The sequence below is a fragment of the Gavia stellata genome, chromosome 17 (genome assembly GCF_030936135.1).
Source record: "Gavia stellata isolate bGavSte3 chromosome 17, bGavSte3.hap2, whole genome shotgun sequence".
Lineage (NCBI taxonomy): Eukaryota > Metazoa > Chordata > Aves > Gaviiformes > Gaviidae > Gavia > Gavia stellata.
The window spans coordinates 5,218,568-5,243,474 of record NC_082610.1 but is presented as its reverse complement, the minus strand read 5'-3'; the positions used below and the strand labels follow the sequence as shown (position 1 = coordinate 5,243,474).

Genomic DNA, 24,907 nt, shown 5'->3' with positions numbered 1-24,907 from the left:
TTCTACTCCACAGACTGTCTAATGCCCACCACTCACCATGTGCCAAAACAGAAAAAAAAATGCAGCAGACATCACCTGAACATAACTATCCCTACTACACTGCCACAGCTGTGAGGAAAGGCATGAAAGGGAAAAGCGAATAATTCCAGCTGGAAGGGACCTACAACCGTCACCTAGTCCAACTGCCTGACCACTTCAGGGCTAATCAGAAGTTAAAGCATATTAAGGACATAGTCCAAACAGCTTTTAAACACTGCCAGGCATGGACAACCCCACTAAGAAGACTGTTCCAGGTCCCCAGCTGCTCTCCATTTCGGTAATTACACACACTGTCCTTGAATCATCTTCTACCCTTCTAACACCTTACAGCCATTAGCCATTGATAACATATACCTGAGACAGGGCAGAGAAGGCACATAGAATATTTACCCCTCGAAACACAAAAGAAAGTGAAACAGCACAAGGGTTTGTTGGGTTTGGTTTTCCAAAGCAGCAGCACATCTCCCAAGCATACCTAAAAGGTCACACAAATGTGCATTAAACAGCAACTGGCACAACCTACCTAGGCTCAAATAAAAGCGCTGTTACGTGCATTATCAACAGCGTATACATTGGAGGACGTATTGCTATCCATCTATTGACTCTAAGTGACAGACCACCCCATGACATTTATTTATGACTCAAATTTTACTAGTCCAGTAAGCATAAGACCACAGTTAAGTAACCTATAAACACAGATTAATTCAAAACACATATTTTGTCTTAAAATGTATAGGCTACTCCAGAGACCACAGGTACCATCGCACAACACTCAAGAAAGGAGCACGTTCAAAACAAGGACAGGTATCATTGATACGTAATCCCTCCTGATTCAGTGTTCAACAGAAGCTGCTAGTCATCTTAGACTCTCTGCTCTTTACAGCTTGCCTGCACTTAGAATGTCATCAAAATACTCCTTTCAGTATAAGTGCTATTACATCTTATTGGGCTATGCAAATATCCTTGCTAAAGAAAAAATAACCTGGAATTGCCATTTAACAAGGGAAAACCCTTACCTGAAAGGTGACATTTATCAAGCTTACTCTTTTTTTCCCTTTTTCCTTTCAAGGGTCTTTTCTTACGACAAAGAGAACATTGTCTAACCACCAAGCACAACCATTTGAGATACAGGGATACCTTAATATGAAAACAAAGAGCTCATTTTGTACTTACCAACCGCTGCTAGATTACATCCACAGCTTGCGCCGAGGAAAGGAAGCTCCTTCTTAAAGGCTTCCATTTTATACTCCAGATGGCGAAGCCAGCGTTCACAGCTACCATGTGATGGCTCACGCGGGTCACCTGTGCCAAGGGAAGTCCTGCAGAAGTAGCTACCCTTCCTGAGGTCTTATGTCAGAGGCTTGAATTTATTTGCTTGCCTCAAATGTGGAGAGATTCCAGTTGCTCTAAGAGGACCTGATGATAATTGGGTTTGTTCCTGCTGTGCAGGACACTGGGAGTTCAGCTTGGGTGTATTTCTAAGAGCAAAATGTTTCATAATTTGCTGTTAACATAAAGAGTGTCAGAGACCACCTCCTCCTATTCCCTGAAACTAGCTAATCTTGGCGAGGCTAATGCAAAACTGCTGGCCCTGGAATCAATCAATCAATCTATCTATCTATCTATCTATCTATCTATCATCTATCTATCTATCTGCCTGTCTATTTATTTATTTATTTCCTAATGCAGCTCTCTGTATGCTTTGGGAAAGGAGGAAAGGCGATAAGAAGCCTTTCCCACCTCCGTGGAGATGGGAAGATTTCCATATTGACTAGTAGCATCCACAGTTTTTGAAACTCTGGAACAAAGTCATCCTGTATGTCATGCACTCCCATAACTGCTGCTTTATGATACTAAAGTGCTCTTTCTAAAGACCCAGTGGCTTGGAGTGGTCTTGTTTGTCTAGTCTTCCTTCTCACAGCCAGGATGGAAATATCTGACACTGGGGAACGGGAAAGGCAGAGAGGGGGATTTATCTTTGGTGACTGTGAGCTCAGGGCAGCGAATTCTCAATTATTTTATCCCTTAAGAAACCAGCTGGTTCAGCATCTGTGCCTGCTGTAACTCTGATCTCCCCCAGCGTGGGAGAGTGACTTTTGGACAGGGGGAGAAAAGAAAATAAATCACTTTCTCAGGGAGCCTGGGCTGTTGTTACCTGCAGAGCTGTACAGCAACATCCTCCGCCGGCAGCCCCGGAGTGTGCCCGGGATGCGTGGGGGCCCCGCGGTGGCACCCCTCCGGTCCCCCTCCCCGGCTGAAGGCTGCTCAGCCAGCAGCCCGCACAAGCGGGGGGAGCTGGAAGTGGTTTCACCTGTGCCACAGCCGGGGCAGACAAGGAAGGCAGCCTCCGGCACAGCCCCGGAGTGGGAGCACTGCGCCAATACTGCTGTATGCCCATTGGCAAAACACTTACCCATACATGTAGAAATCATCTAATAAGCCACAGAGGGTAACACTATATGCAGGAAAGCATGTTTAACCCATCTGCATGAAACACTGTCTTTCCTACCAAGCGTAAGCAAAAAATCCTCGCCAGCCACCCCACATTTCAGTACCGCAGAGCTTGAGAATGTCACAGTTGAGCCAAAAACAGAAATTAAAAAAAATAATTAAATTGCCTTTTTTGAAGAACACCTGTCCTCCAGGAAAGATTGAACATTACAATGATCCGAAAGAAATAGAGCCCAAGATGCAAGGCCATAGTTTCCAGAAGCAACCAGTACAGGCCGAGGCTCGTGAAAGGCAGGCAACCGCCAGTGCCAAACCCCATCCTAAGGAAAACCAGACTTCTTTGAAGAGACCCGAGTTCAGTCCTCAAAAACACTAATGGCATTTAAAAGTCTTTTCCCGGGAAGTTTAAGGTGGGGTTTGACACAACAGCTATGGGCTCTACTGTTGTCAAGAGGAACAAGGCAGGGTCCCACTCCTGGGTGTGTTTTCTCTTCTCCCCCCCGCCCCAACCCATGCACACACATTGGCACATAGCTGGGCCTGAAGAGCAGAAAAGTGATCGTTTTTCTTGATTTGCTTTGATTTCAGCTGGTTTAGCACCTGGAACTGCTTACCAGTGTGTCAGAAGTGCATGTGGCAGAAACGCTCAGCGAGAATGGGAAAGAGGTGTAGAAGATCATCCCTTCTGCCAGCCCTTGTTATTGAATGATCTTAAATGTACATCTTTAGGGCTGTTGTATTTTTCAACCAGGATTGAACCTGATCTAAATAAATAACGTCCCTCAAACTCCAAAAACCATATCAGCATCGCTTTCCCAACTCACATGACAGGGATATACCACCAGGAAAAGCCCAGCAGAGTAGCCAGGACCTCACAGGAGTGCCTTTACTGAACGTGCCCAAGTACTAGGTGTGCTGCTTTTATGTAGTTTTTACCTCCCTTGTAAGCAGCAAAGGGTTAAAATACTTCATAGCATCAGAGAACCGTCCAGGTTGGAAGGGATCTGGAACGATCCTCTGGTCCAACCTTTCACGGGAAAAGGAGCCTAGATGAGAACTATTACACAGTTCAATCACATCTTGAAAAACCTCCGGTGAGGGGGATTCTACCACATCCCTGGGGAGGTTGTTCCAGTGAACGATTGTTCTCACTGTAAAAAATGTCTTTCTTATGTCGAGATGAAACCTCTCCAGGTGCAACTTGTACTCACTGCCCCTTGTCTTCTCCACGTGGCTCCTTGTGAAAAGAGAGCCTCCATCCTCTTTGTAGCTGCCCTCTAAGCACTGGAATACCCTGATGAGGTCATCCCCGAGCCTTCTCTGTTAGGACTAAGAGCTAACTGCTTCAGTCTGTCCTCACAGAGCAGGTTCTCTAGCCCTTTGATCACCTTCGTGACCCTCCTTTGGACCCTTTCGGTTTGTTCATGTTATTTTTCAATTGTGCGGACCAGAACTGGACACAGTGCTCCAGGTGTGGCCTGACAAGTGCTGAGTAGAGTGGGATGATCACATCTCTTATCTCTGTCAGTAATGCCCCCATGGATGCAGCCCAGGGTCCGATTTGCCTTCGTTGTGCTGCTGACTCATGTTCACCTTGTTGTCCAGGTCCTCCAGGTCCCTTTCAGCAAGGCGGCTGCTTCCCAGCCACACAGCTCCAAGCCTGTACTGGGCTCTTCAGTTATGTCGTCCCAGGTGCAGGACCTTGCACGTGTCTTTGGTAAACTTCACACTGCTCTTGTTAGCCCGCTCTTTCAGCCTGTCCAGGTCTCTCTGTAAGCTGGCTCTCTTTTCTGCTGTGTCCACCTCACCACCCAGTTTAGTGTCATCACTTGGGAGGGTGCTTTCAATCCCATCATCCAGAAGATGTTGAACAGCATGGGGGCCAGTATGGATCCCTGGAGGACCCCACTTGTGACAGGCTGCCAGCCTGAGTAAAACCTGTTGACCACCACCCTCTGAGTGCTGCCTGTTTTAGCCAACTTCCTCACTGACCACCCAACCGATCTGTATTTTGCCAGTTTGTCCGGGAGAGGGCCGTGGGAAACAGTGCCAAACGCTGTGCTGAAGTCCAGGTAAACAACATCTGTGGTGCTCCCCACATAGACAGAAAATGTTATTTTACCGTAGAAGGTGATCAGGTAAGTCTGGCATGATTTGCCTTTGGTAAATCCGTGCTGGCTTTTCCCAATCACCTGCTTTGTTTGGTTTGTAATGGTTTCCAGGAGAACTCGTTCCATTACTCTCCCATTACTAATGGGCCTGCAGTTTCCTGGGTCCTCTTTTGGGCCCTCCCTGTAAAGAGGTTTGACATTTACCCTCTTCCAGTCACCAGGGATATCCCCTGATCTCCACAATTTTTCAAAGATTATAGACACTGGTCTTGCAACAATGTCAGCCACTTAACACCCTGGGGTGGATTCTGCCCAGGCCCATTGATTTATGTTGGCTGAGCCTTTGCAAGGGGACACGGACCAGCTCTCCCTCCACTACTGGTGGGTTGACACATAACGTCGTTGTAGCTACTTGAGGCTGTGATCTGGGGTCCCACTATGCTCGTAAAGACAGAAGCAAAGTCAGTCTTGAGAACCTCTGCCTTGTCAGCATTATTTGTAACCAGCTTCCCTGCCCTGTTTAGCAATGGACCTATGCCTTCCCTGCGCTTCTGCTCGCTGCTCATGTAGCTGAAGAACCTGCTCTGGTTGTTCTTGATGTCTTTGGCCAATTTCAGTTCTAGCTGAGCCTTAGCCTTTCTGACTACAGCTCTGCATGCCCCAGCAAGATTCTTGTAGTCCTCGGTGGGTATTTGGCCACTTTCTCCTAGCCGGTATGTGTGAGTTTTTTTGCTTTTAAGCACATCCAAAAGCTCCTTGCTAAGCCAAGATGGTCTCTTGTTCTGCCTTCTTCTCTTCCCTTTGTAGGGGATGGACTGTTCTCGTGCTTCCAGGACGCTGTTCTTGAGTAACAGCTCCCAGCACTCACAAGCTCCTTTGCCCTCCACGGATGCTTCCTACGGACTGTCTCACAGCTGGGCTCTGAGCATGTTGAAGTTGGCCCTTCTGAAATCCAGGGTCTTTGTCCTACTACTGGTCTTCAGTGTGCTTAGCAGGATCTTCAGCTCCACGATGTTATGATCGCTGCACCCAAGGCTACCACTGATAGTTATGTTGTAATGTAAGTCTTATTGCTTTGTGAGCAGTTAATCCAGCAATGCTCTGCTCCTAGTCGGCGTGTCCAGCGTCTGCAGCAGGAAGCAGTCCTCAGTGCCTTTCAGGAACCTGATGGACGACCTGCGCACCGCTGTGCAGAAATAGATTGATTTAGCAGCCATTGATTTAGGTAGGCAGAAAGTGGGAGCTGAAAACGGTGGAATTATGCTGCCAGACATACTGTTGTGGATGAGGTTCAGTGGCTCACACAGACCTTACAAGGTTGTTCCTCCCTCACTGGGCTTGTGCTTTGTGTCCTAACACCTGTTTTGCACTGGGTGGTGCTGGTTCATCACGATCCCAGTAAGAAAGGCACTCGACTCAGTGAGGAATCCAAGTGCTCTTTATTAGAGCTAACCCTGTAAAATGAGAATAGCATAGATAATCTTATCTCCCTTTAGACGATGGGAACCCCAAGTGGTGTAGCATCAAAGGGGCCTCCAATCCACACGCAGCATGCTGGTCACAGCCCATCCATAGGTGTGGTCATCCGAGCTACCACAGGATTCTTTCTTATAAGAAAACATCTCTGTTCATTATTTCTGCTGTCAGACAGAAAGGATGTACTCATGAGAACTTCTTGCTGCACGGTTAGATACAGGCAAGGACACACAGGTGGCTTAATCCCCGGCACGCAGCAGGAGCTGCCCGCAGGCTCCGTTAGAATGAGCTGGCTGAATTTATCCTGGGGACAAGGGATTTGTGCGGCACAACACAGGCCTGAAGGCCGGGCTGGTCTTACAGTGTGGGGCAGCACAGCACAGCTCGGGCCTGGCGTAGTCAGGTTAACTGTTATGTGGATCACCAACTCTTTGATGTACAATGGTCTTTCAGCAAGGTTTACTACAAGACCTCACTGGAAGCACAACCTCTTCCCATCTGCCTGTGCATCCCATCTTATGCTAAGGTCCTTCAGACCTCCTAATTGCCCAGCCCCACATGGGTGAACTTCTTACAGGAGCAGGAGGAGGAATTAGACATACTTAGCCAGAGCATGGTCTTCATCCCTTGTAACTAGCTCAGTCTCCTTGAGCCTCCAGCAAAGGAGCAAATCAAAAGTATCTGTGTATCTGAGCAACCTGATCTACTTGAAGCTGTCCCTGCTCATCGCAGGGGGATCGGACTAGATGACCTTGAAAGGTCCATTCCAACCCAAACGATTCTATGATTCTATCATCAAGAAAGGAGAGAGGAACATGGATTTCTTTGTGTGGCTAAGCAAACAGAGATGTCGAAGGGGAAGTATTTGCCTACAGTCAATCCCATTGCCATCGGCAGAGATGGGAGTTGTCCTCAGTTGCTATGCTCTGCTCTAACCCCCAAAAGTGTTCTCCTGATAAATGAGGAGAGGGTGGGAATGACTGTGGGCTTTTAGGTTCCTTGGGCAGCTGCTCCTCTCCTGCCGACATACTGTGAACATGTGTTATGAAAAGCAACCTCACATGAGTCCTCCCTGGGCCAAGTGGGGGCTATAAACCGTGGAGCAGAGAGAAACTGATTGTCCACATTAAAAGCTAGAAACCAACGAAAAGTACGTGTCTCCACACCACGAGCCCTCGGTTATGACACCTAACATGGAAATTAATGTCAGAATCATCAGCATCAGTAAAGTGGTAAAGTGAGGCCGTGCATAGAAAAAGTGCAGAAGAGAGCATGGGAGCCTGAAGGGTATCAGGAGGTATTTCCTCTCTGGGTCTTGAGGTGACTACTTCAAGACAGAAGTGGAAAAGGTCGGTGGAAAGCGAAGGGTGTAAGTATATGTCACAGGCTGTAGACTGAGCTCATAAAGTGACTCCAGGGAATTTCCCCTTCGATTGCAGATAGGAAGTCAGCACTGATCCTATGGCACTGAGAGATGATGAGGTGGATCCAGGAAGGATCTAAAATAAGAATGAAATAGGATGTTGGAAACAGAAAAGCAGGGCAATAAGGTTAAAGAGAAGATGAGGTAAAGAAAAAAAAAGAGATGAGTGTACAAGAAAGCGTGTACAGAGCAGAGAAGAACAAGAATGTGGGGAAGCGACGGGGAGGCCAAGAAACAGAAAGAAAGGGAAGAATAATTCCTGAGAGATATTAAGCATTTTAGTGCTAGTCCAGTATTGATTCAAACATTGTCCAAGATCAGGGCTGGAGCGTTTTCCAGGGCCCGTTCTAGAACACGCAATTCTGTGAATCAAAAGAAGTTTACAGAACACAGAATAATCTGCTCCAGCACGTCCAAAACTATTCTGCCGCTGGAAAATTGCTGTGGAGGGACAGATGAAGCCCACATTACGGAAGTTCAGCTCTGAGTTACAGTTTGCACTGCTGTGTTATTAAAAGAACAGTGAAGAGCATTTTTAGATTAAACTAACTTGAATGCAGATCATCAATTTTTCAGTGGAATTTCTTCTCTTTCAATTCTTTTTCTTTGATATACATGAATCTGTCCTACCAACATTTATAGTTCAAATCAGTGAGTAGAGGACAAGAGAACGACAAGGAAATGTCGAAAAAAGCAGAAACATGAATAGAAAATAGTCTCCAGGAAAAAAAAAAATTACTACTGCTGAGAATTATCTCTTAAACTTTAAGTGCAGAGGTTTTTGTATTTATCCTTTCTGAAAAGAGTTTTGGTTTTTTTTGAGTTAGAGCTGAGTATTTATTTGAACGAAAGGAGAAGAAAAGATTCCTACATGTTCTTACTGACCAATGTAAATTTATTACTGTATAATCACAGTGTCTCTATCAAATGGGTGAAGAGGAAATTGTGATAATGTGTGGGATGTGTAGGTGGCCCAGAGAGGATGCAGATGCCCCATCCCTGGAAACATTTGGGTCATGTTGGACGAGGCTCTGAGCAACCTGATCTAGTGGAAGACGTCCTTGCTCACTGCAGAGGGGTTGGACTAGATGACCTCCAAAGGTCCCTTCCAACCCAAACTGTTCTATGATTCTAAAAAGTTCATTCTGCACGTTCAGAATAAGCCTAACATGTGCTGCCACCTGCAGCCCTTGCGACCAACAGGGACTTCTCTTGCGAAAGAAGCCGGCACCAGGTGGTATCAGGGCACGTCCAGCCTGCTGGCCACGGATGACTGACTGTGAGCTTTATGCAGAGACACTCTAAACGGATAGACCAGTCTTGTCTTGAGCAGATCTTGATGGATACTGCGTGCAAACACGAGCTACGGCAGAGAATCATATTGGTGTAGTCCCTCTGCTAAATTTCCTCCTGGTTGTGGGCGAGGGCTGTTGGCATCTTTTCACAAGTACTTAAAAGAAGCCAATACAAACAACAAGTGAGCCCCATGATCTTCAAATAAAAAAAAATAGAAAATGTTGGTTAAGAAGGGACAAAAAGTTCTGGGAAGCCACAAATCTGAATAAATAAGCATCAATTTTATTGAATCATGAATAATTTAAGACTGGTACAATCATCAGCTTTATTCTCCATGACACAGGGGGCGGGGAAGGGGGAGAAACGGGGAGGGTGAGAAAGGGGAGGCATGATCTCAAACAGACCATTCACAAATTCCAATCCTAAATGAGAACTGAAAATTAAATAGGGAGAGGAGCAAATGGAAAACATCATAAACGTACACAAAATACTCAATTCCTAGTTTTTCTCTTTAAAAATGGCTAGAAAAAATTCATCAAAATGCAGCACTTTTAATCAAATATTTACATTTCTATGTTACAATGAAAAAATGTACATCTTATAGAACATATTTCATAAACTGTTCCACTGGAAACGACTAGATCAAAACAGCAACCTTCCATTTAATATCGACAAAGAAAGATTTTTTTGCTTTTTGTATTTTTTTTTCTTGAAAGAAAACTGCCACATTTAGACAAGATTTCATACACATAATATCGAAGTTAAGCATCAACAATGAAATATCAGTTTGCTTCTTCCAAAATGTACAAAAAGGCTAACCAACCCCCTCCCTCCCCTTCCCCCCAAATAAACCGCATCTCATTTATGGCCTGTATCATTCTTGGCAGTTCTGAAGGAAAAAAAACGGTTTATACTTTCAATTTATAACTCAACATGAATGTTGCATAGAATCTTGCATTTCTTTCTTGTTGATTTTTTTTTTTAACAAGCCAACTTTGTAAAGAAAAAAAGGCAAAAAAAAAAAAAGCAGCGTTTTGAAAAAGTCTTAAATCAGAACAAAGTCACTTAAAGAAAGACTTAGTCTATGAAAAGTCTTGATAAAAACTAAGACGTGTGCACAACAGGTAACCCTGCCTCCCGAAGTTTCAGAAAAGATACTGAATATTGTGATGCTTAGAATGACTAGCCTACTCAAAATTGCCTCTCTCACTGTAATCCAAGCTAGTGTCAATAAAAAATAATAGACAACAGAAATTCCTTCCTGAGCTTAAGCACAGGATTAAAAATGAGAAGAAAAAAAAAACCCAAACCCCGTTCCCCACAAAGAAAACATTATTTTAAACATGTCTTAGAGCACTCAGTTAAAGGTTCACCGAGACGTTTTCTAGGATATTAAGTCCATTTAAAGCCCTAGCCCTGCAACTGGATTTTTTTACAGGCACATGCTCTATCTGCATGGATTCAGCTGGGGGATTAGGTACCAAAATTCACAGTAGTAGCAGGTAAAGTCAGTGCTGGGAAGCAGAATTGTCAAGACTACTGGAAAAATTAACGTCTCTCATACTCATCATCAGCATGCTATGTGTTTGATTCCATACAGATTTATCCCATTTTTACAGTACCAAGAACTGGATTAGGAACATCGGCTGAGTAACCCTTGGTATTTCATTCAGTGAAATAACGAAATAGAGTTCACAAGGTTAAAACAGTAACAACACCAAGCTCTTCCCCCCATCATTAAAATACTTAAATTTTTCTTTTACAATATTTTTCTTTTAAAAAAAAAAAGTCATCAGCACTTTAAAGTTGTAACAGGAGCAGATTCAAGACCAGCTCAGTAAGACAAAGTACAGTTATGTTACAGAAAGTCATGAGGTATAATAAAACGATCCTCTCAAGCCGAGTCACAGAAGCGTGAACATGTCTGTTCTATTACTTTAAACCCACAAGCTCTTAAAAAAGTGTTTGTAATAAGTTTTCTTTCTGTACATTGAAAAACCAGCATATTCCTGTAATTTATTAATGACAGCATTTATTATAGGTGAAAAGCTTTTTTTTTTTTTACCTCCTGCATGGATAAAACAGCTCTTCAGTGATTTATTAGCTGCAGATTGATAGGAACCTGAAAAGTTATCTCATTTCCCTCCTTTTTTTGTCACATTTAAACAAATTCTAGTATCTCATACAAACAATATTCACAGCAACTTATGATATTCCAAGAGATGACTTTAGCCCTGTTTCTTTAAATAAAATCCCATAATATACAGCACTAATTTAATCAAACACAATTAGTACAAAATAAGGCATCGCTTTAAAAGTCAGCACCAAAAGATAGCTGGAAAGGCGAGTACAACTCACGATCGAGGAGTGACATTTTTGCTGAGGTACAGCTGACGTGGTGGGGATGGTGGTGTAAGCATTTGCTTCTGTAAAAAGGAAAGTGCAATTCTCTGGGAGGTGTTCTTGCTCCCCAACAGAAGTACAAGCCTTAACACTGGTAGTGTAAGTGTGTGCGTTCAGAGAGGAGGAGAAATAAAACCAGGTTCACAGCTCTGCTAAAACCCAAAAGCACAGCCCAGCTAAACCTAAAAGATGCAGTACCTTCCCTCCTTTTTTCCCAGACCTGACTACTGCTAAAAAACCTTTTTTTTTTTTCTTTTCAATTAAAATTTAAGAATAAATCAAAGAAAAGTCACGGAAGTAAATGTTGTCACCAGAGTAGCACTGGAACTGTCACAGAGCTGAGATTTAATGGTTGTGCTGATTGGAACGAAACCTCTGAACAAAACCCAACGTTTTTAGAAAACAGCTGTAACATTTCATGGCAAGAATTAAAAACTGAAAGTCCGATTAATCCCTTTTCAGGGGTGTAGCTCACCGCTGTGTACAGGGCTCACAAGGCCCGTGCGCTGCCGAAGGTCCTTTGGAGCTGTAGGTCTTCACGGGGCATGGCCCTTCCGCTGACTTCTGCGGAGGAGGGAAACTCACTCTCCTCAGTGTAAAAAAATCGGGTGTAATGCCACAGAAGTCAACCGAGTTGGTTACGTGGATGTGAGCGGGAAGAGAATCGGGCCCTGACTAGCAAAGGGCTACCTGATCTTCCACTTGTAGTAGGATTGATTGTTACACAGTGTTTGAAAAAACCTGATTTGTTCAGACTGTATATATATTTTTATATATTCCTATTTATATATATATCTTTATAAACACACAATGAAAGAAAGCCAAGGTCTCAGACTGGCACGGAGAGCAGCGCTTTTTCTTTTCTTTTTTTTTTTCTTTTCTCTTTTTTAATATTTATTCAAACTTCCCTGTTTTACAGCTTTGCCTTTATTGAGTATTATTACCAAGGCAAGCGATACTGTTATAGCACCAGAACTATATGAAGCTGAGTTTAATCCGCAAAGCTGATTGGTAAAAGTCCAGCCCTCACCTAAATGTGTTTGGTCAGAAGCAGCATAGGCAAAAATTTCCTCTCCCCTCTCCTTCCGGACAGTACATGGCACAAAGCTGTTTGCTTCATAGCTGTGAAGTTCCCCCCGCCCCCCACCCCTTCAACTTTTAGTAATGATGATTCTTTTTAACATCTTCAGTATCTTAGGCATGAGAGCTTACAGCAACTAAACAGAAGAAAACAAAGGAATAGTGCAGTTCTCATCATCATCAAAAGAAAAACAATACAAAGGTTGCTTGGGTTGCCTGCACCCAGGTTCAAGACTGACTCCAAGTGTCTTGTTGTTCTTGCAGCTCTAATACTGAGATCCCAGCCCAGCCCAGGAACATGTTCTTTTCACGAGTCTGTGATCAGGGTTCTTGCCAAGTGGGAGAGAAATCATGGAAACAACCTATTTCTAGCTGAGGAAGATCACAACGTCGACTCCAGAGACGAATCGAGGATATCGTCATGATGGCTGTTGCTGTTAGAGTCACTGTCGTAACTCTGGGGACTTGAGTAGTTGGCTGCTTCTTGCAGTCGCATTAGCATGTTCATCTGCAAAGGCACAGAAGTTCACGATTATTTGTATTCTGAGGTAGACAGAAAGAATATCAACTCCATACGAAAGCTACAGTGGCATTCACCTTGTCAGTGGGTAACAAAGGAAAGGAAGAAAGAAGTGGGGTAATTAATAGTCTCTGAAAAGAGATATTAACTGTAAATCATAGTATAGCAGCATGCAAGTTAGTCATAAAAGGTATGCTTTTCCAGTAAAGGCGAAAATGAGAAGATGGAAGGGATTAGTCCACAGCCATACTCGATAGGATTCTGCAAGCATCCTACCCCTCTCTTCCTCTGACCCATGGAAATAAGGACAGAGCAGTCAAAAGATGCAAATCCAAATGTCCTAATATCTAGCTTGATATTTGTATATGTATATATGAGCTAGTAAAAACTGTAACACACATTCTATACTCCCAATTGTCCAGAAAAATGTACGCCTCAACAGAACAGCTTCAGGGCATTGAGTTTGCACAGCAGCTTCAATAACTCTTTCCCACTGGAAGAAAATGTGTATTTAGTGTTACCTTCAAGCTCAATTTATACATTCTATACAAATGTATGTTAACGTTTCCCTAGGTGCTTGTGTGGTATTTCTGATTCATAAATTAGACACCAGTCATGGAGACTATTAGTTCAAATATTCTTTGGAAATCTCAATTTTCATTTGGTGTCAGGAATACAGCTCTAAAAGCCACGTGAAGTAAAGCAACAAGCCTTTTTGTGATTGTGGCAAAACAGGCTAAATGACATGGTTCCACTGTGTTATTCAAGCACATGTAACACGATCACGTCTTTCATTCTACAGTGTAGAAATTAAGTTTATTACACACATCCCCAGTCACTCCTCTACAAATGAATCCTCAAAATGTCCTCAATAAATGAATCTGAAAAGCTTCTGCTGCTGTTTCTTGCAAAGCTGTACGGGCTTTCTGTGCAAATGCATTCCCCGAGCTGACTTGATGACTTCCCCAGAAACACTGCCTTCTCATTCTAAAACTTTTAATCACTCCTCAGCTGTCCTTTACTTTTTTATTCCTGTTTCTAATCCCTAGAAACAAGGGAAATGAAGCGGTTCTGCCATTTCAAAACTGAGAGCTTACCAACGGATCTCCTTCAGCATCACTCACTGGAACTTGTTTGCTGGTCGAGCCTTCCCGTGACATCGAGTAGCCGTCAAAGCCCACGTCTTCAGGCCGCAGCTGTAGCAGAGGAGGCCACTCATGGTGCTGCGGGGTGGCCGCCCAGGGGTACGTGTCCATTACCCATTTGGCAGGATCCTCCCAGGGCGCTCTCCTCCCGTACAACTGGAAAAGCATAAAGCCCCGTAAAACATTCCTATTCATCTACCCTTTCATTCAGTGCCTACCTAACCAAAACGAATGTGCCACGAGTCTTGGATTGCAGAAACCACTTGCAAGCAGGGCTGAACACAAGTGAGATTCTCCTTACGCTACTGACATACAAAGCTATTTTTAATGGCAATTGATTTGCAAGCGGCTGATCACCTCCTCTGAGACTGCAGTGCCCTTCTCCTGGCACCAGTTGAAGAAAGGGAGACCTGAAAATAACCTCACTTAACAAAGTTAACTTAAATAAAGTCAATATACAAAAGAGGCCGTCAGCGTTGACATCTGGATGGCACCAGCAGCTGCCTTATCTACGTTTGTGGTCATTGCGAAACTGCCGTCAGCGGAATGTGTAGGAGGAAACGTGAGACCTGTCACCAGGCAATAATGATGGATGTCATAGCAAAAGGTTTTCAAGTCAGGGGAATTTCTTTGTATTCGACCAAGAAAAAGCGCCAGTGGGATTTGGCTATGGTCATGTTCCTATTTCAAGCAAGCAAGCTCTGTTTCAAAAACCTGTTCTGTGTTGAACAGACTGTGTTGCTGAATCCTAACCTATTCTTTTTATATTCGGTTAAGTTTGCCCTAATTCAATAATAAATTAATTTTCATGCCGCATGACTTTCGAACGCATAAGTACAACTTGAAGCGACTTGAAAATTTTTACTTCTTCTGCTTTATAAACTTCAGCCTAAATATCCTTCAGCAACTGGAGTTCATTCCCGGCACTTTGAATTCAGAGAACTCCACTGCACAACCCACAGGGAGGAAAGCGGTGGTCTAACAAAGAAATTCATCAGCTCTCTGACGGGTCTAAGACTATCTCACTTTCCTCATCGCCGTTTCTCCTTGGGGTTTTTTTGTGGTTTTATTTTTTGCACGCACAAAGTATTAAATTGCTCTGCACGCCAACATCTCCTTTATTCCGAAGCAGAGCGGAGGCCCAGCCCGGAGCAGAAGTGCCCGGCAATCTACAACGCAGCCTCTGCCGCACCCCAAGTACTCTTCATCCTTCAGCTGTACTGTGTTATTATCCCAGCATCATGTCTTCAAGCTGTGGTAAACCAGATCTCCTATTTTAATCTTGCTCTTGAATTTGCAGCAATACGTGTCAGTTGCTAAGTGGAGAGAATTTTGGATTTTTCACATGTTGTTGCTACCCAGGTGGTCTGTGTGGATCCTAGCTCATTTCTGAAAATTAGCTAGTAAGTGAAACTCCCATTTCAATACAAGAAATCAGCACGTATCTTCAGCAGATGAGAGACCGAATGACTAACTCACTTTTCCCTTCCATAGCAACCTGTTCTCTCCATCCCTTTCACGTGCACGGTTTTCTAGGGCGCAGTTAAGGGGGCAAAGATCGAACAGGTCGCTTCACAAAGCACCACAGAGAAACGACTGGCGTACGAGTGACGGCGGCAGGAAGCCACAGGGATTTTGGGTCCTCTTTTTGCTAGTGCTGCGTTCTGTATCGATACACCAGGCAGGAAGAACTGGGGTTTTATATAACCCTCTCATTTTCACATCCCTGTTTTGAAGAACAAAAAAGCTCAGCTCCAATGGGAGCAATTATTGTAAGGATCCATTTGGCTCACTTGTCTTTGACCCAAAATAGTTGTCGAAATGAGAAACAGAAATATAAAAATAGTTCCGTTTAGATCCACAGAGATCAGAGTGAAATCAGCAGTCCACCCTTCCTTTCTGGCAGGCAATTGCATGAGAGAAGATGTGTTCTCAGAGGAGCTTTTGTGGGTGTGGGGGACAGAAAATAGCCCCAAATGAAACACACATTTCTAGCATTGGCTTGTTAATTAGCACAACTCTGGCTACTCTTTGAGTCCTGAAGTCTTAGTCTTACCCACAGACTCAACAGAAGCGAAATTCTAGAGTAAACGGAGAAATTATTCTCACAATGGAAATGAATTAGTGGAATTTGGAGAAGTAGGATTGAAGTGGACAAGGAATCTAAAGCACAACGTGAAAAACAAATCCTTACACTTGGAACGCAAGCCATTCAAATAACCTAAGGAAAGATGCAGATGGCAGGCAAACCAAGCAAGCAAAAAGATGGTTTTATTAATTGTTGTTCTTTCCCTTCATTTCTGTTACAGATTTTTCAATGCTTTCCACAACTGCTGATCAGCCGATATGAGAGCTTCAAAACACAGTACAAGGAGCCCAGGCATCACTGCGAGTATCAGTTTTCTCCTTTCCAGGAGGAAACAAAGTCACACTCTCTCCTGTCACTTCTTTTAGGTCAAAAAGCTTATTGGCTCCCATTACCCTCCTTTATAGCAAGTTTTATGTAAAATGGTTCTCCTGTTCTATTTCTAGCAAAGTTCCTCTGTGTGTGTTGTACTTTAGGACCTATCATGTTCCTCACGTCTAAGAGCTTAACACAATCATCTCAAAAGAAAATGACGTCTCCAGGCACCCACACATTTCAAATGCAGCTTGCACAAATTCTGACCAAACTTGTTGAAGAATTCATGTGTTTCATAGAACTGGAAGGAGACATTAGTAAAAGCTGTCTTCTACGACAGGGTCACCTCCTCTCTCTCTCTCTGTTAATATCTATAAATCTCTGCTGTGTAGACAGCAAACAAAACCCAAGGTAGCTGTTGACTGGACGATGTAAAATCCCATTTATTTTTTTTTTTATAGTATTTCTTCAAGTACTCAGACCGGTGCATCTTCATGATTTCTCCATTCTCTGCAGAGTACTCCCGTGCAGACGAGAACTGAACCTCTAATACGGAAAAGGCATCGCATAGAAAAGCAACGGGACAACAAACAAATCGCAACAAAACCCCAGTATTTTCCAAAATAAATCTTTCACGCTTTTTTTACATATCTTAATGGCAAGGCATCGTGACAAACACTGCGATGGCGAGCCCTAAGCAGTAGCAGAATGGAGAGAACTGTTTTTCACAAACATGAAGGAACCACTCTGCAACACAACTGGTTCTCCATGGACCTCGTACACTTGGAGATCAGAAAGACTTCAGACACATGTGTGATGGAGAAGGTATTACTTCTGTAAGTAAAATTTCATAACTTTTGATTATTCTTACGAATAACAAGCCATGTCTTGCCTATCGTTTGAATTTTTCTAGTCCAAACTTGTCAAACATCCACTAGACTTCTTCTCCCTGCAAGACTAAACCAGAAGACTCCCACAGACCAAGTAATATTTTAGCTTCCTCTTGAATAAACGGAATTGTTTGAGCTTCTCTCTCACCGAATAATGCTTCCTGTATCTTAATGATACCCACTGCTCTTTTCTGAACCCTTTCCACTTTATCTTTCTAGTAAGTCTTTTTACATACAGAAGTACTATTCTCTTCCTACCTCTGCCAGATGTAATTGTAGCTTATGCCCTCAAAATGGCACTTGTCCTCTTACCAAAACACAAGCTCCCAATGCATTGCCATGATTTCCTAGTCTCCATCCACCTTTTTCAATCTTCTAGACTCTCACTGTGATCCACCTTTTTATTTCTGCACGTGTGATCTTGTGTTTAGCTTTCACGCATGCAATGCCCAGAATTTACTGATACTTGATTATGCTATCTCCAAATCTGTCTTTTAAACGTTGTGCTGCCATGCTTATTCTGTGAACAGAGGACTGAAGGATAAAAAAAGGTCATTTTTTCCACAGTTGCATGGCAAGTCAACAGCAATCCTCTGTCGAACCCTCCTCCTGATTCCAACATGCTTTATTGTCATAGAGACGCCAAGAACTGTGTGGTAATGCTTAAAATGATCCAAATTGCTAGAGTATGAATCAGTTACTAAGTACAGGCAATCAGTGATGATTTCACTATGGCGACTGAAAGAATTATGAAGGAATCTACTGAAAAATTCATCCTGTAGACTGAGAAGTAATCAAAATGTCACTGATACTGATCCTGTCACTCATTAATAAGTTTCTCTCCATACACAGCTTTGTTCCTCCTCTGTTGAAAGATTTTATTTACACAGGAAAATCCTGCATAACTAAGTTAATGACCGCAAACATGTTTTTCAGATGCACAGTCCAATTTTAAGGTGTGCTTCTGGAACAGATTATTGAAAGATACTTGGGTGTCTAACTCCCCGCACTGAAAACATCAGTAGTTTGGCATCTGAACACCTTTAAAAAAAAAAAAAAATCTCATCTGGACTTTTAGTGCTTCCACTCTGTATTTCAAAATCATTTGAAGAGAATAATTCTGCTTGAAATTAATGGCAATTCAGGCTACATTTTCACAGACACGCAGATAGTCAGTGTGCAAAGTTGTATCCACAGAAAACGTTGCCATTATCCAGTTTTGTCTGATGCTGCGTTGCCTTTTGAATAGATACCATTCAAGACCTATGATTTTTCACTTTTGCCCACTCACCTGTAGCCCTTCTCTTACTGCCTCCAGAAGATACGGGATGATGGAGTAGTTCCACAAGTCAGTAAACCAAACTCTAGAACCATCTACATCTATTGGACAGGAGAGGAAGAGCCGTGGACCTGGAAAGGGAAATTCTGGTATTACACTCAAATCATGATCATGATATGTCTTAAAATAGGATCAGACGAGAACTTCCAGTTCACTGGAGAAAGAAGCTAAGGATGAGAGAACGTAAGTAGCTGCCCGGTGAATTGCTCTTCCTGAGAGCTCAAAAATCCTCTGCATCAACTTGAAAAACTATAGCCTTCAAGGTGAAAACAATTAACCAGATTTCATAACACAGTTTGTATCGAGGACTTAGAAAGAAGTCCTTTTTTCTTAGAAAAAGTGGAAAAAAAAAGTTTAGAAACTTCTTGTACCGTTTGCCTCAGAATACGCTGCCATCTAAACGCAGGGTTTTAAAGAAACTTTTTTTTACCTGATATAGCACAAGGGAACGTGCAAGGATGCACCTGATATACAAGGAAATAAAATACGTACATTTACATATGCCTGGGCATATGGGCAGAGCACTTACCGATAGTAACATCAGAGGAGCTGTGAGCCTCCAAGAATTTGTTCAGATGTTGCCAGACCTTGGGAATCCAATCAATAATTTTAACCAGCTCTGCATTTCTCATCCTGCCACTGATCTCTGTTTCAATTAGTTTTCTTCTCAAGAAACGGCCAAGAAAGCCTTTGACCGGCTCAGTGTGGTTAGCACATAGCACCCATCTACGGCAGAACAGCAGAAATGTCCGTTATTTCTCTTTCACGCTACTGAACGTACCTATGGTGGGCTAAATTTCTTTTATTATTTCTAGATGATTATCATGATCAAAATGGGTTATCCCAGTCACATCTGTTTCTTCGCAAAAATCATTTTGGAACGATGAGTTCGCTAGATAAAACAATTTGTATTGGGCATTGTTTCAGCTGATTTCTCATTCAGTATCTGCTTTGCCTATTACCTTATTTAAAATTTGTTAGAGGACCAAATATCTTAACAATCCTCTGAAAAAGGAAAAGTTTTATGAACCGCAGTTACTTTAATAACAGCATCGTAACAAAGCCACACATGTTAGGGCAGTAACTAGTAGCGAATGGTATTTCTCTCTCAGTTTGCTATTTCAGCTGGCAAGAACAATTTCAGATGACTCAGTAGCCATTACTCCTTTGCCAGCCCACAAACGTAAATAAGAAACATGAATAAACAGTACCTGAAATTATGGTGAAGTTGAAGATTAGGTGTTGAGGAGGTGGCTTGGTTCATTGTGCCAATAATATACGGACTATTAAAAAAAAAAAAAAAAATCAAGCAAATGATACTTGCAAATTTTGAAAAACAACTTTTTAGTAAGATCTCAACATGAAAAAAGGTTATTCAAACTTCTTTTGTCAAAGAAGGTTTTTGTAGTTACTTATAACCAAATTATCTACTGACAATTTGACTTCTGAGAACATCAAATTCTGAAAGCAAACCAGAAATCTCAAAAGCAGGAACTTCCACTAAAAATGGGGTTTTAGTATTGAAGATCTACTGCATGAAGTGAATGCAAATTACTCAAACCCTCTACTACTTTTTGTATTCCTGATTTCAGAGGAATTGATCATTTTATGAAGAAAAAAACCCTCTGAAGCGCTGTCCATAATACAGACGGTCTGGCCATCTCAGCCCACTTTACCAAATTAATCTAGAGGTCGGTTTTGCGATCACGTTTTGCAGCACAGAAATCTGCCACGTGTTCTGATATTATTTCTTTACCATTTGTGGTACTTGCAGTTTAGAAGTCCATTAAAGATCTCTCCTAGGGAGCTAACATGATGCAAATTATCCAAGATGATTACAAGAGGCATATCCACAGCGTTATTTTCACTGTTACACTGGTCTGCTAGGTTGGACAGGTATTGGCGGAGTTCCTGCAAAGCATATATAAAGAAAAGAAAAGAAAAAAAAAAAGATTTTTTTTTCATCCTATGCCTTGAAAATCCACTTAAAATAAATAAGCTACTGCCTCTGTCATGAAATCTAAAGCAAAAGAGCCTGCCATCTTACAAACGCACACATTTTCCATGAGAAAACAGAAGAATATGGGTTTCTTTCTCTTTTGTAGGTTATGCCGAAGATTCAAAGACTGTATCAGAAATCCTGTGAGAGATAAGGGCCTACAGGGGGGTAAGATGTTCTTGTTTGGTTTGTCGTTTTTTTATTCATGCTGTCCTAATCTGACACTCACAGGTCTGAAATGTATTTTCATTTCTTTTCAGGAACTTGTTCAACTCTCCGTACACCAAACCGAACTTTGCATCCCAGCTAGGTTTGTTGTATCTTCTTGCAACTGTGTGTCTACCGAAATACGGCCGATAAAATTGATCTGGAATAAAGCACCCCTCGGCAGAGGCCGAATTCGGATGCCTTCAGTAACGCTGTGAAAGAAGGATGAGATTGCGGGGCTGCTGCCGGGTGACGGGGTGTGGTCGAAATGCTCGCAGCAGCTTTAAAGCATTTCTTCCATAGCATGTCTCCAATTATACCAGTGGCCTACAACCACGATTTCAACCATCCCTCTGCTCCAGAGGAAAACGTGCCCGAGGCCATCAAATACACAGCCTTTTTGTTGTTTTTTTCTCTTTAATCTAGACGTTCACTGGAGGTATATTCAGCAAAACCAGCAGCACATAAAAAAGCAGAGACATGCCTTACCGGCGCAGGAATGTGTCTGGACAACAGTCACTCCAAACCCAGCATATGCAGATTACAACTGCTGATACTCGCAGCTGCAGAAACTCTTGACAGCCTAGAGATGCATTTGAAGGTTTTTGGAAAAACGCCCACATGCAATAGGGATTGCTTAGGTTGCTGGGAATTTTAGGCAGGCGTTTAACTTTCTCAGCAATTCTCAGGCTCCCAACCGCTTGAAAATCACGACACCTTTAGGTGTTTTAAATACACACCTGGAAGCCTGCTATTTCAGGCCCATAATCAGGTGAATCTGCAGTTCTGAAAACCTTAAATATTATTCCCTTCAGGATTAACGTAACGCTTTAAAAAGAAAGGTAAGTTTAAAATCAGCTTTTGATGGATTAAGAAAGGAGGAGTCTCTCATTTTTGATATATGGTAGCATTAATTATGCACGGGTGATTTCCGTTTCCTCACCTTACTGGATTTATGGTCCACATTGAAGGTTGCAATAATGCCATCGGCCAACTCCCTGCCCTCTCTAAGGACCATATACTCAGACAGACGGTTTGCTAGGTATGTTTTACCAGTGCCACTGGGGCCAGATAAGATAATCCGTCTATGTTCCATCAGGAGAGAGACATAACGCTGCAGTATAGGCTTTGGGATCAGTGATTCAAACACCAGTCCGTCCAAACTGTTCTCGCAGATACCTGCAACAGGAAAAGATTCCTCGTTTAGAGGGATTCCCAATTTTTAACCGAATCACCTGCATTTTTAAAAGCTTTTTTTTTTTTTTACTAAGTAGCTGTAATGCTGCAAAGCGATCCTGTTAGCGGAGTTTGAACAAATCAAGATCAGTTGAAATGACTAGATAGTCAAACCGGAGAATGGAAAAACGTGACTTTGTGAACGTACCCGGGCCCAGTAATTGTAGGAGAAAACCCCGAAATAACACTTAGAAACAACAGATTTAGATCTGACCTGACCAAGCTGTTTCTCACTTCAGAGATACCACTCTGGTATCCCCCGTGGTCGAGAGGAGCACACACAGAGCTGGTAAAACAAGTGCAGAAGCGACCTGTGGGCTTAGCCTGGATCCTCCTTCAGCTCTCCCAGCTTTCAAAGTACTCAGCTGCCTCCTCCAGTGCCTAAGGCCCCATGAAAGTTGCCGTACAAATGATTCCAGGCCACGTTTTTCACACGCAAGCCATCCATTTTGCAGTATTTCGCCATGTACGGTATGCAGTCATCCAGAATGTACCTGTTTACTTTTGAATCACTAGACAAAAAAACCCCCAGCTATCATCAACTCCCCCTACTTTCCCAAACCCTTGTAATTAAACTCCTTCTCTGTACGCTGATAGTTATCTCTTCTAACATAAAACTCCTACTGATAAGCATTTGCGCAATGTCAGCAGTCACTTCGGGCAGAATTGGCTCAGGAAAAATACACAGTGCTTCAAAATAAACAGCAGGAAGGGAAGTTGGCAGATCACACACAGAAATGTTTGCACCTCAGTGGTTACTTGGAATATTAAATATTTACATAGGCAGCTTTATATCTCAAAGGTACATGGAAGTCATTTTCCATAAATTGATTAAATAACATTTCTGTTTTATTGAAAACTGTTATCACGTATGAACCTTCAAAGTACAAGTCAAGCCAATGCAAATGAAATATAAAATCAGATTGCAGCTTTACAGATACGGCTAGACCTTCAGCAACATTGCAGCTGGGATTTACTATTGGCCAACGTATTCTAAGCACGCAGAATACCCTGGGTTCACATCAAGCCTCAGCAAATCGAGACATTTCATGGCTTTTTTTGTCTTCCTGCACACTGATGTCCTACCCAAGGTAATTGATTTTTTACACCAATATTCAAAACCCAAACTACTTTCAGTCAAACGCCACAGCTAAATCTCAAAGCTGAGCTGCAGAGTGTTTGGCAATGCTCTCAAACACTCTACCATCTGTATGCAGATCCATGCTCGAGATTTCACTGGGGTAACTTTGAGCAAAGTGATGTACGTTCAAAATGTAGCGGTTGAGGACTTTTTCCCTCAAATCTAGTTTCATAGTATCGTTTTCATATAAAAATGGTTCCCTGAGAAACCAAATGAGAAACCGTATGAGAAATATAAGCATTAAATTCTTATCAGGATGATATAAGGAGATTGATGAGAATTCTGAAAACCATACATTTTGAAAACATTTGGATTTTAAGGTGTCCCATGAATTCTGGGATCCCACCTTACCGGTGCCTAAGCAGAGACTCTTCAGCGAGACCAATCAAGCAAGTTACATCAAGAACTTTTTTACTCTGCGTGAAGGAAATAACAACTATCGCTGTTACAAAGAGGCAATGAAACTCTGAGGCTTTATTCATTTGGAAGGTACTTCGCTGCTCAAACAACTCCACTGCATCCCTTGAGGTGTGCGGTCTGCTCCAGGACAACTCCAGGCGTCCGTTCAAGACGTATGGAGAAAACTGTTGTGTGTGTAATTATTCCTACTGTTACAGATTGAACATATACTGCATTTATAGACTCAGCACACTCTAAGCGCTGTCTCTATCAAATGAAAATAGAAGGAACGAGTAAATAAAAGGCAGGGACGGGAAAAAGAAACACAGTAAAAAGTTTCTACTCCTCTAAGTTTCTTGACACAGCAAGCTTTGATAAAACTGTAATTAGTGAGAACTACAACAGACAGGTCAAGCGTAATTACCTTTGATGGTAACTGAAATAGTGTTGTTTTCTCCAACTAGATAGCCGCAGGGCAACAGCTCAGGTGTCTCTGCGCTATTAGTGCGTTTGATTTCTCCAATGCTGTAGCCCAGAACACTGTCTGAATTCAGTCCCAGCTGGCTCACGGGATCCACGTGAATAATATACTCCTAGGGGGAAAAAGGGACACGAAGACTTAGGCAGCACTGAAATCTCTGTGGCTTTGTTCTATGCTATAACAGTAATAATCGCAGCAAGTTAAATATTGCTTGGTACCATCAAAATCTTATAGGAGAATTCACGCACACAGCAAATTGTGCTCACTAACCTTAAACAACCGTCTTACAACCCCATCCAGAACATCCCATTTGGTCTTGCCACTGACTCCGATGCAGCCGATGAGGAAGGTGCGGGGCCTCGAATCCTAAATGCACAGAAATGCGAATTTAAGTTAATAAATAAATCCTAACTGTATCATTTAATGTAATTAAAATGCTGGCTTTTTTTTTTTTTCCCCTTTTTTGTTCTTTTTGGGTTGTTTTTTTTGTTTCGTTTTTGGGTTTTTTGGTAAATTATGGTGCATCTTTACCACTCTATATGGTGAATTCTGAGCGCTATATGAAATCCGTCTTTTCTACTAAACATCTTCTACAGTGCTGGAGTCACAAATCTAAAGGATACTTAAGTGGTACTAATGTTAAGTAAAAGGTATTTATTAATCAATCCGTGAACAATTAAAAAACCTCTGAGAGGATTACAGCTTAGCAAAGAGACAGAAAGACTCTTAGAAAAATTCTAGGCAGGAAAGTTCACAGCATGTTCATTTTTCCATGACTTCAAAATCAAATAGGTTGCATTTGCAAGGTTTATCCTGTTTACTTCTAGAAATGCTGCCATGGACATAGACATCTAAGTATATATATAAAAA

General features: G+C 42.4%; 1 protein-coding gene across 3 annotated transcripts in view; it reads right to left on the bottom strand.

The window, feature by feature from the left end:
• Positions 1 to 12,353: 12,353 nt before the first annotated feature.
• NAV2 (neuron navigator 2) overlaps positions 12,354 to 24,907 on the bottom strand; it is a 230,251-nt gene continuing 217,697 nt past the window's right edge. For all 3 annotated transcript variants that reach the window (XM_059825934.1, XM_059825936.1, XM_059825935.1), the window contains 9 exons: positions 24,308 to 24,403; positions 23,981 to 24,149; positions 21,724 to 21,959; positions 20,331 to 20,485; positions 19,786 to 19,857; positions 19,104 to 19,300; positions 18,527 to 18,645; positions 13,897 to 14,100; positions 12,354 to 12,787 (listed from right to left, as the gene is read on the bottom strand). In XM_059825934.1, coding sequence (XP_059681917.1) covers positions 12,662 to 12,787; positions 13,897 to 14,100; positions 18,527 to 18,645; positions 19,104 to 19,300; positions 19,786 to 19,857; positions 20,331 to 20,485; positions 21,724 to 21,959; positions 23,981 to 24,149; positions 24,308 to 24,403 — 1,374 coding nt within the window. In that variant the 3' untranslated portion in view covers positions 12,354 to 12,661. The remainder of the gene's footprint in view (positions 12,788 to 13,896; positions 14,101 to 18,526; positions 18,646 to 19,103; positions 19,301 to 19,785; positions 19,858 to 20,330; positions 20,486 to 21,723; positions 21,960 to 23,980; positions 24,150 to 24,307; positions 24,404 to 24,907) is intronic.